The 12,279-nt window shown below is 38.0% G+C and overlaps 1 protein-coding gene across 1 annotated transcript in view; it reads right to left on the reverse strand.

Moving 5' to 3' along the window:
- cdh12b (cadherin 12b) overlaps window positions 1-12,279 on the reverse strand; it is a 176,555-nt gene that overhangs the window by 95,880 nt on the left and 68,396 nt on the right. Inside the window, exon 2 of the mRNA XM_073815067.1 lies at window positions 7,040-7,497. Within this exon, the coding sequence (XP_073671168.1) occupies window positions 7,040-7,276 (237 nt within the window). The 5' untranslated portion in view covers window positions 7,277-7,497. The remainder of the gene's footprint in view (window positions 1-7,039; window positions 7,498-12,279) is intronic.

Below are 12,279 nucleotides of genomic sequence, written 5' to 3' on the forward strand. Positions count from 1 at the left end.
CAGATTAACATTCAAATTCATCAGGAATTTTTTTTTATGCAAATGTTTTCTTTATTTGGACGAGATAACTCGTCAATGGCGGGGAAAGAGTTAATATCGCCTTTACTGCTTTATCAATACAAGCCGAATCTTTAAATATGAGTCAGAATCAGGAGAAATTATGATAATCAGTCAGTCTTGTCCACGTCCACAGGCAGAGGAAGTAAACTGTAGCCTACAATCTGTGTGTCTGTTGTAGTCCAAAAAAAGAGATTTAATTTGGAGACGGTAAATTATCGTTTACTTTGTAATTTGTACCATTTGCATATCATTAACAAGTTTTAATACACACTTACACACCAAAGGAGATGTGAAATCGTGAATCGGATAATGGGTACTCTTTAGGAAACAAAGGGAGAGTGAGAGCCAAACTAAAAGAGCAAATTTGTTGAAAATAATTTAAGGCTTGATGTTTGCATACAAATCGTACTTGTTCGACAGAGTGTGCTGAAAAAGATAAAAATGTATTTTTCAAAGCATCTTGGAGCAAAATTCTCAGATGCCATTACTGGATCGGATCTGTAAGCACCATTTTTTTCAAGAAAGGCATGTTGTACAGTACACCTCCTTCAGGAGGAGTTATTTCTTCAATTACAGTATCAGGCAAAAATCTTTACTCCCTTTCCTGCGCCTAGAGTTTAGATGTGCCTCAGCAAAGCTTACTGGGTGATGGACACACGCACACATACACAAAAACCCAGTCAGTCGGGTCTTTTGTAAATACAGTATAAACCCTTGATCCGCTTGGCCCTCCTGATGATTCATTCCTGCTCATCTGGGATTGGAACGCTTAGATTTGAGGTCCGGGGCGGTCTGGTTAAAGCTCTCCTTTTTATAGTTTTTGTGAATCTTCTGCTTTAGAATCAATGTGAAATATGCTCAACACATTTCACTACTGTAATCTGACATGTTTCAGGGTGAAACAGGAATGAGAGAAATGTAGAGCAGGGATTTTATTCATCAGGGAGTTTATTAGATGATTGGAAACTAGGGTAAAATGCAGCGTTTGAATTTGGGTAGTCCCCAATCCTTATTTAAGATGTTAGGAAAAGTATATACAGTACAGTATCAGTCAACGTAGACCCTTATTATGTGTAGCCTATATGTATAACAAACATCTAATCTAAAGCAAACTGTGCAATACAACAAAAATATGCATTAAACGGCACATGAATGTAAACATTAAAATAACGTTATTAGTTTATTTGATTAAAAAATCACCTCTGTAATGTATAAAACGTTGGATGCAAGGATTGATGGATGGCACTTTGGCTAATGATATGTTATATGATGTCTTTGAGATTATGTATAGTTTTAAGTCTTAGTATTATATCATAAGCTCAGAAGATGGAGGGAAGAGGTGAATTGTGGGTAGTCAGACAGGAATGAAAGGGTTTAATGGTGACTAAAAGGCTAAACCAGGACATATAGAATGAAGACATGATTAACAACAAGTAAAATGAGTCTGAACAGCCATTGCTCAGCAGTAGGGATTGTAGTGCATTATTTAATTGAGGAAATGTGGCATTATTGCAGTATTCCCAAAGGCTCAATGAGGCCTTTATTTCTGAGTAATAAACAATAAAATGCTGATGTGATGAAATTTGCCCCAGTGTCTGGAGGCCATTGTGTCCTCATGCACAAAGATTGTGCATAAATGCATAAACTTAAAAAAAACTATCCTGCGGTTGCAAATTTTGTCAGTCAATCGACTGACCCGCATTGAATGCAAAATAGTGCTTGCATTAATGTTAAATCATAAAATATGTCTGTTTGGTATTTTACATCCCCCGGTATATCAACAAGGTCATTTATTTTCACTGTACCTGTTAAGTAAAAAGTGGCATTAGTTTTATTCATTTTGTAAAATGTGATGTCTTTAATGCAATGCTATATAGGTGTTTACTAGATGGTTGCCAGGTGTTTATTGCGTTTTTTGTTGCATATTGATGACACAAAAGGCTTTTGTGGTGCATCAGAAAAATAAACAAATACCTGCAAAACCACTGGCATATTATTTGCAAAGCACTAGGCGAATGTAATGGATGCAGATTGTGGACATGACACAGAAACAATACAACATCCCAAGTGTCATTTACGCCTGACTAAGAATCCTAAAGCAACGCCAGCATTGTTCTTTCCTGTTCTTTTTCATCTTGTTTATTCCTTTGACACCGAGCCACACAACCGGCGCACCTCCTCGAATCCTCTCTCTGTCACAGAGCGGTAAACAAACGTTAGGAGAGGCTTGCATTTATTAATCCAAAATAGACAAAAGCCAGTCCCTGGTTCAAGAAAAACAAAGCGAAACAAAACAAAAAAAGCTTCTTCGCATTTCGGCGTACCTCTAAACCCCAGGCGTGGTGTATTTAGGTCTCTGAGCTCATTGAACGAGCATTGTGACATTTCCTTGTTTATTTATTTATTTTGCATTATGATTATTCATTTTGCTGGTATTTTGGCTCATTGTCCCGATTATTAAGACATATTGCGCAAACCGCTTTAAAAGTATGCAAAGCAGACACAGCCGAAAAGGGGAATGCATTCATCTGTGTCACGAATCGTGTCTCTTAGTGTTTTGGCCCTGGGATTTTCTTTATTCTGTTACTTTTTTCTTGCTGTAAATTCACATTTATTTGTTAACATCATAATTTAAAACGTGTAAAAAGTCAATCATGTACACTGATCCGCTATAAGATTATGACCCCCTGCCTAATATTGTGTAGGTCCCCCTTTTGCCACCAAAACAGCCCTGGCCCATCAAGGTATGGACTCCACTAGACCTTTCTATCAGAACCAGCATTCACTTTTTCAGAAATTTCAGCCACAGTAGCTCATCTGTTGGATCGGATCACACGGGCCAGCCTTCGCTCCCCACGTGCATCAATGAGCCTTGGCCGCCCATGACCCTGTCGCTGGATCACTGCTTTTCCTTCCTTGGACCACGTTTGATAGTTCCTGACCATCTCACAAGAGCTGGAGTTTTGAAGATGCTGGACTTACATCAACTTAACTTGTGCTCAAAGTCAGTGTGCAAATTGAGGGGGTCTGGGGTGGTCCCAAACCTCCTATAAGCCTTATGGGACCCCAGGTAAAGCACAAAAATATAAATTAGTTAATTTGGGGTTTCCTTGATTAAAACCAGGATCAGATGATTGTTGATCAAGGACAATCACATCTTACTTTGTGAAATCACAGCGACCCTATAATGATGGGGGTGGAGCTTGACCGGGGGGTGGGGCTTAGCTAGGGGACCCCCCATAAGCTTTGACATAATTCGAACACTGCTCAAAGTTGATGTGTTAGAAGCAGAAAAATGGGCAAGCGTAGGGATCTGAGCAACTTTGACCAGCCAATTTGTGATGGCTAGCCGACTGGGTCAGAGCATCTCCAAAACTGCAGCTCTTGGGGGATGTTCCTCATCTGCAGTGGTCAGTAGCCTACATATCAAACGTGGTCCAATGAACAAAAAGCGGTGAACCGGCGACAGGGTCTTCTGTCGCTGAAAAAAGCTGCTAAAAAAAGTGAATGCTGGTTCTAATAGAAAGGTCTAGTGGAGTCCATATCTCGATGCGTCAGGGCTGTTTTGGTGGGGGACTTACACAATATTAGGCAGTATGGCAGGCTGGAGTACATACTTTATTAAAAGAAAAATCCTCTCTGAATGTTAAATTATAAATAGAGGTGTTCAAATTGTTCTTGCTCAGCGGGGGACAGCACAATCTGTTTTAAGATGAATTTGGCACTAAATGAAGCCCTAATCAGTCTCCCTTTGAGAGTTTGGTTTAGTCTCTTCTTCCTCTCCGAATGTCTACATACAGGGGACAAAATTAACTTTAATGGTGAGCAATTTGGGAAAATTTACTGGCTGTAAATATTTTTTACCAATTAGCTTCTTACTGAAGATATAAACTTTTTAAACGTATGTTACTAAGTATTTTTTCTTCTTAAGGTTTGTGTTTTAGAAGAGGGGAAATAATTATACAGTCTTAAAAAAATGCTCAGTTATTTTTAACCCTGCATTAGGACAAACAACGCTATGTCATGGCAATTCATATGTATTGTACATACGACAACATTCATACATTTTTGCCCCTCCGACATTGTTTTTTATGATAATTGTATGTGTTTGTTCTAATTCATATGAATTAGCCAACTCGTAAAATGCACACAAATGCTTGTAAGATCAGGCTGGGACAAACCAAACCTCTTGGGTAAAATTAACCCAGAACATTTTTATATTTGTCCCAACATTGGGTTAAAACAACCCAGCATGCATCATAGCTCTCAGCATGTTAGAAATAACCCTGCATTTATGATATAGCACCTGATATAAAATTTTTACTGTTAGACGTTAGAAAATGATAGATGTTTTAATAGACAGTTGTGACATTTGCGCAGTCCTATGAGTGTCAGACAAGCTATATTATGAAAAGTTATGAAACCAAATATTCTGTCTCGGTTCTTTAAGGTTAAAGGTCACCTGGCAAGCACTCAGTTTGTTGCCAAAGCCAATTTTTGCCAGTTGTCACTTAGAGGATGTTAATTTCAGACCCTGTCTGCATGCATTTGGACCACCAAGACACAAGTAAGAAAGAGGCAAGACCCGGCAGCTATGAATCTTAAATGAAATACACAGTGAAATGTCTAATTTTACTTGATAAGTATGTGAATAGATCAGGTCACATTACGATCTGCTAAAGGCCATGTGCCGAGAAAATGCAACTTTAATGCATGAATTTTCAATTCCAGCATAATTGTGTTCATACTTCCCAAACTAGCTTGCATGGTGATATTGCTCAACAACGACAGCAGCAATGTTTATGATGGACCTGCAAACTTCCACACAGAGAAAAAAAACGCAGCTAGAAGGCTTGTTCCAAAAGGTAACTTGGATATTATAAATTTAACATGTTACTTCATTGGTTATTTAAATAAATGACAACAACGTGTTGCCCCAACATTGGTTTATATGTGCATGCTCAGCAGTGCAACCTTAAATATAAATGGTTTGTGATTGAAGAAAACTGTCAGTGTGCACCAAATGTGTGGATCAGGCTAAAAGCCAATTTTCACCTGCTGACAGATTTTGTAATACAATAGAAAAATTACATTATTTTCCCTGTCGGCTGTATCATTATTAGAATTAATGGCAAAGTCTCGCTGCTTGTGTTGTCTTGTGGGTGGATTTTATCGCTCATATAAGTGCTGATGTATTCGCAATAGATGCATCAAGTTGTTTTTTGTTTTCATCCTCATCAAGTGAGGACTCCGTGTTTTCATTAGCTTTAAATTGGGCTGAGCCGAAACCACAAGTCTAAAATCTTTATCAGGCTGCTTTAGTTTTGCTCGGTCAACCCAGTTTGCATTAAAACCAGTAGCATACTGCATATGTACACACCAATGGCTACGTAAAAACAACCCACCATGGCAAGGTTCACTTGCAAGTTTCCTTGTTTCATGTCTTGATTTATGGCTTTTAATTAATCTCTTAAGCCACCAAGCATTGCAGACATGCTGCTAGGTGCCCCCATTAAAACATGTCAATGTCAACAATGTCTAATATAAATCTGGATTATTCATGTGCTCATCTTAAGGGACACCGAGAGCCTCCGAATATCTTTAATATTGGACACATTGTGTTAATTTGTTGAGGTTTGGATTAAGGGATTTAAAAGAGGGTCAGACAGATTTCCCATCATCCATAAGCACTGGCACGTGTGCATCGCTTTGGCACAGAAGTAGATAAATCAAAGACAGCATCTTTAGTAAGTCGGCTCTCCGGAGAATCTTATTACTTGTAATAAAACTGCATGGGATGTGGAAATGCTCAAGAAATTTGTTTTCATAAATGTATGAGTTTAAATAAAGGAATTGTTTTTTATTTTCTTAGCTTAACCATATGGATAGACAATAATGTTTGCTGCAATAGCAATGGAAAAATCTGCACAACGTGCTGAAAATAGGAAAATAAGTTAAATAAAATATGTATTTACTTTATGTTTTATTTTCACTTGCATTATTTGACATATAGCCTACTTAGTGCTGAAGTGCCTTGCAGTGCACTTACATAGCAAATGCAGAAACCTTAACTCTTTCCCTGCCAGTTTTTTTTTAAGTCTCTAGCCAGCGCCAGCATTTTTATGATTTTCACAAAAGGCCTTCCAGAAAAAAAACCTTTCATCCTATCTTCATTTGTTCTCTTTTTAACCCCTCTCAACAGTGGTGGCTCGTGACTCAAAATATGTGTTCGGAGTGTCATGTGGGTTGCTCGTGTTTTCAAAAGATGTGTTTGTTGCGTCATGTGAACCATGTGCATCACGTGTTTTGTCAAAATAAGTGCTTGCTGCACACACGTCAAAACCGTTTTTGATAAAAGAGACGCTCTCGTTCACAAAATACTCACAAGACACTCCCTTAACAGTAAACTCTGATTTTGCATGAGATTTTGCGAGTATCTGCAAACGCGAACGTCTCTTTTATCATAAACCCTTTTGGCGCGTCTGCGGGCACTTATTTTGACAAAACACGTGATGTACACAAGTTTGCTCGACATGCCGAACACATATTTTGAAATTACAAACCACGCACATGATGGGCTACATACATGTTGAATACATACATCTCAACATTTTGAGTAAAAATCTGAAATAATAGCATTTTTGTCTAGGATCAGATTCAGAACAATGATTAATGAGGTTTTTTTTACTGTTTTTGGATCAGTGGATGCTTCACTGTTTTATAAGTTGGGTAAGAAGCAACCTAGTGGATAGTTGCGGGTATATGGATTGCCTTAAAAACTCCCCATTGGCAAGAAAACATTTTGTTTTAATTGACGAAATAACTTGTCAATGGTGGGGAAAGAGTTAAAATTTTATATTCAATATTTATGTGGGATATATTTAAATATTTCGTTTTTTTGTATTTTAGTAACAAGAGTTTGCTCAACACTACTGTTGAAATTGAAATGCATCATCCTTTCTGTCCAAACAGTCCTTACCTTTCCAACATACTGTGGGTCCGAGCCCATGTACTCCTCCAGCACAAAGAACTGGTTCCACACCCAGCCCCTCTTGACCCTCTGGAAACCCCTGGAACCCCCATTCCTCCCTCCCGCCAACCGCCCCGCCAGACCGCCGCGGGGCCACTCCTGCCCTGGCCTGCTCTGGAAGGGAGCGCAGGAGCTCTGCTCGAAGAAGAAGCACAGGACCAGCAGAAGACCGTTCCTCCTTAGCATTGGGCGGTCCGTTCCGGTGCTGTTCCCACGTCAAGGTCCAGAGATGATAGACGAGAGATCCAGGGCACACGGTCTGGAGCGTGAAGCCGGTTTGGGTCGAAGAAGGATCAGGGGCTGACCTGGTTTTCCAGGTGAGTCCCTCGACAAAACTGCTCCTCTATGTGTCCCTTCCCTGAAGGTGTGAATCAGGTCACCCGGGTAATATATGCATCACCTTCCACCTGAAAGTAAAATGAGATGAATTGTGTTATTAAAAGAAGTACTTATGAAGTTCTCATGCATATAATGTTTATTCGTTCTGTAAATAAGTGGATTTGATTGGACTTTACTTATTATTATAATGCACAGATGGAGGCCAACACTTTCTTTGTTTTTAGTCAGATTTCACTTCCTGTCATTTTAATTGAACTTACTGTGGGCCAATTTAATTTAAATTCAATTTTGCACAGTGGACCTAATATACGAACTACAGTAACCCTATATTGACTCTCTGAGTAGAGAAAGAGCAGAGACATAAATGACTATTGCATTTCTAAAACGCACAACATCTGCTGTGGAATATTATTTCTTGAATAATACTGCATTTGCATTCATAGTGTCTCTATTCTTCAATGATGTGTAATTGGATGGTGCACAGCTGTCATTAAAGATATGCATTTGATGCTTTTTTCATCTTTCTCATTCAAGACGATGCAGTCGCAAACACAACAGCAGACCTTTGGTCTTTGTATTCATTGCCACATTCAGCTTTACATTAAAGATGTGAGAACAATGTGTATGATTACCGCATCTTACTGTATAATATTCAGAGACACTTTTAGTAGTTGACAAGAAATGACATTCAAGTCAACAGCAATTTAAGAAGCAGTCACCAGGATCAGCTCCAGTTATTGCTCTGATCCATCAAATATTGTGCGAGCTCATGCTAACTACCCCGTCTACGGCTATGAAAGCTTTTACATGTGACAGTTGTCTACTGTAAATTACACTCATTACCGTCATTTAATCAATTAGTTTCCTTAATGGACTGGGATTTATAGTTATCCAAAAACAATAACAGGAAATAAACTTTTCAGCTGCATTTGCCCCGCATGAAGCCGTATTTAAGACAGTGGGGACCATGGCGGGACCAAGGGGCGCGACAAAGCAAACACTGCACAAAGCCATAATTAAGACCGAGATGAGCATGGGCTTTAGACTCATGGACCAGAGACGGCCATATCTTTGGATTTAGCACTGCCTAAGCCTTTTGAGATCCGTTCAGGCAGTTTATGGAAGCGAATATAGATATACTGAATCGCAGGATTTTTATAGCTTTCCATTTGGCAAGGAAAGTTATTTGGAAGGATTTCTAGAGATAAAAAGTGGAAATCAAGTCTTGAGAAAACACTGGAACTAGTTGAAAATCATGTATACTGTATATACATACAACTTAGGAAAAATTGTAGCGCTCCAAATAGAAAATAAGTCTTTTATCTGCAGGTGCGCGGACGAGCAAGAGGATATTTATTGTGCGTGTGAGTTCAATTTGTTTTTTATTCACATGCACCTTGCACGATGCAATTTAAAGAATAAAAATGCTTTTCTAGACTTTTTTTAGTCTTATTTGTATCCAGTGTGCAGCTAGCCAGCTTTTTGTTTGTTTACTGTATATACAGTACATACATATGTTGGTGTGTATATTTTCAGTACATATTTATTTTAAAGCAAAAGAGGGGCTTATCAAATAAATTGATAAGTTTAAGTCCTTCAATTGGTTTTTACTTTATTATGCTGCAACTGTTATTTTTACTATTAAGTATGAAAAGAATCCCCCTCACAAAATACAAAAAACATGGTTTTACTACAGTAAAAAAAACATGATTACTAATAGTTAAACCAAAGTTACCACAAAATAACCATGGTATTCGAACAAAAACCATGGTTAGTGTACTAAAACCATGGTTAATGTTTGTAATGGGCAGTTGTTTTGGGCATGGTATAGTATAAGTATAGTTAAAAAGTCACAGGTTTTCTCAGATTTCCGACATCACTGTACAGTTTAAGACATGCTTTAAGGCTTTTGAGCTATAGTCTAAAACAAAAAAATGCTGTAAAATCAATTATGTGACTAATGCATTGTCAAAAAATTTGACAAGAAACGAATTTGCCAAGAATTAAAGTCAATAAACTTCAATATTTTTGATACACCAGAAAAAATGTGTTATTAACCATCTAGACAAATTTAAATGATAAAAAAACTCTTGGAAAAGAGAGGATGCTCAAATGGTGGGGGCGTGTCCGCTGTCCGTGCTGAAACCACGCCCACTCAGCGCTTTCAACTTTAAAATACCACTACAACCTGAATGGATGCCCGTGTCACAATTGCTTAAGTGGCGTTGTCATGCTCGGTGACTTCAATGCGTTATGGAGCTAACGTTTTAGCCCCGCCCAAATAACACAGAAATGTAAAAAAAAAAAAACGTTTACCGTCTTAACTCCACAATTCAGTACTAGATAGTAGAGGTCTTTTCAGGTGCTAAGAAATGTACCTGACACAAAATGACCCAAATAACCTTTTACCCGTACCAGACATGCATAAAAATATTTTTAAAGGAAGACCAGACCGGAGAAAAAACTGACAAAATTTGATCTGAGTCCGACCCAGTGGCACTTTTAACCCGACTGGACCCAAAAGTAAACGACACTGACGTGTGTGCAGTCAGCAGGCCGCACGCACCAGTCAGACAAAAAAGCAACCACGTTGGCCTCGTAACCAATTTGGCCCGCTGCTGGCTTAACAAAAAATAATTTACTGATGTCGCAAGTGCTCTTGGCAAATAGAGGGGGGGTTGGAAAATGACTTGATGCACACACGTGAGTTATTTTGGGTATTTTCGGGTCCGTTCAGCAAAAACACATTCATTTTAAATGAACCGAGACTCAAGGCCGCAAATATTATTCTAGGCCCGTGTCCGAGGCACACCTGAAACTTTTAGTCCCAAACCCGCTCAGGCCTTGGGTCGGAACTCAGGTTTCTGGATTTGGATGAAGACCTACTCTTGTTTGTAACATGTTTTATCAAAACATTACTAAAACTTTTTACATTACTAACAATACTAGAATGTGTTTATTAAACAATTATCTTAAACATTTTCCTGCAAGCCAAGCATTACTCTTGCTCCAGATGCTGCGTTACACCAGTGATCCAGTACATCACAGCTCTCAGGTTAGCTCTCAGTTATCACCAAACTTTCGATACATAAAGGGCACATATTATGAAAATCTGACATTTCCATGTTTAAGTGCAATAATTGGATCCCCAGTGCTTCTATCAACCTAGAAAATGTGAAAAAAATCAACCCAGTAACTTAGTTTTGGAAAACCATACTCTGCAAACATGTGAAAAAATAGATAATTGAAATTTGGCTTCCTTTGTGATGTCAGAAGGGGATAATACCGCCCTGTGGTAATCTGCACCATCCAACCACTGCACTGTCATTTAGTGCAGAGATCAGCTTATTTGCATTTTAAAATGGCACATTTTTGCTCACACATACAAAGTGGCAATTTTAACATGTTATAATAAATGATCTATATGATATTTTGAGCTAAAACTTCACATACGTACACTGGGGACACCAACGAGTTATTTTACATCTTAAAAAAGTCTTGTGAAATGTCCTCTTTAAAGTCTTCAAGATCATGCTTAAGCATTTTCAGTTTCTTTAGCTTTCACACGTCTTGCCTCATGCTGATGCCAAACCAATAATTCCCTGATATGCCTCAGTGCATCTTGACTATCTTTAGTGGTTCAACAGCTGTGGGATTGATCGCTAGCCGTTTGAATCCAGGTCAATTTGCTTATCGGGGTGCCAGCGTTAAACTCCACCTGCTACCACCCTGTGCTAGATTGGCAGCGTTTATGCCCATTGAGTGTAAATGGTAAGATTAACTTGCCAGGTTTTTCAGAATGTTCACAATAGATTTGAAGGTTCCAGAAAGGCCAAAGTAGAAGGCGTCTTTATGTCTGCCAGACTGGGTGCTCCTGCAGGGGAAGTGTCGATGGAGAAAGCCGTTGACTTCTCCAGTGATGCTTTAGACGAAACAGACTTTTTCAAAGCCAAATGAAATCAAAGAGATACTTGAAACTGGTTCGGAGTATCAACAGGAGTGGTGAAATTTAACCTGTCTGTTTTAATCAAGAAACAAATTTGAGGAGCTGAGATGATTCAGAGTCATAAATTTAAGTGAAGGTTATACAATCTCTGCAGTAGCTTTAGGCTCACAGTATGCAGGTTTTATTTGTGTTGCCTCAATGAAATGTGCTTGCTTAAATCGGTTTAGATTACATATTTACTGTGTAATGTACTATATGCACTGTATGCTTAGTGTTTACAATGCTGTGGGTGAATGATGAAGGCAAACAGAGAAAATTACTTTTATTTTCTTCCTTTTTTTCTACTGGAATGCTGCTACTTATCTTGACAGAAGCACACAAATGTTTAGTATTTAAATGTTCTGTACCTCTGAACGCATGTTTCAAGTTGTAGTATTTTACCCACCTATTTTTATTATCCAAAAAATCACAATGGTACATTCAACCCATAATTAAGAAAGTCTCTATGCCATAAATAGGCCCAACAATCTCACAAATGTCTCCCGAGCTTCAGAAGAGATCACAACAGTTTCAAAACTGAACTCAAACATCTTTAATCAAATCTTAATATTATTAAAGACTTTATTATGCACTGCAAAAAAAAAAAAATGATTTTCAAGAAAAAAAATCTTAGTATTTTTGTCTTGTGTTCAGTAAAAATATCTTAAAATGCTTAAATTAAGATGCTTTTTCTTGGTGAGCAAAACAACCAAAGAAAATAAGTCTAGTTTTAGACCAAAAATATTAAATTTAAGTGATTTTGTGCATAAAACAAGCAAAAAAAATCTGCCAATGGGGTAAACTATTTTTTTCTTGATTTTTTCTTGAATTTAGTGTTTAAGAACTTTTTTTTTTTTTTTTTTGA

This window comes from Paramisgurnus dabryanus, chromosome 1 (assembly GCF_030506205.2).
Source record: "Paramisgurnus dabryanus chromosome 1, PD_genome_1.1, whole genome shotgun sequence".
Lineage (NCBI taxonomy): Eukaryota > Metazoa > Chordata > Actinopteri > Cypriniformes > Cobitidae > Paramisgurnus > Paramisgurnus dabryanus.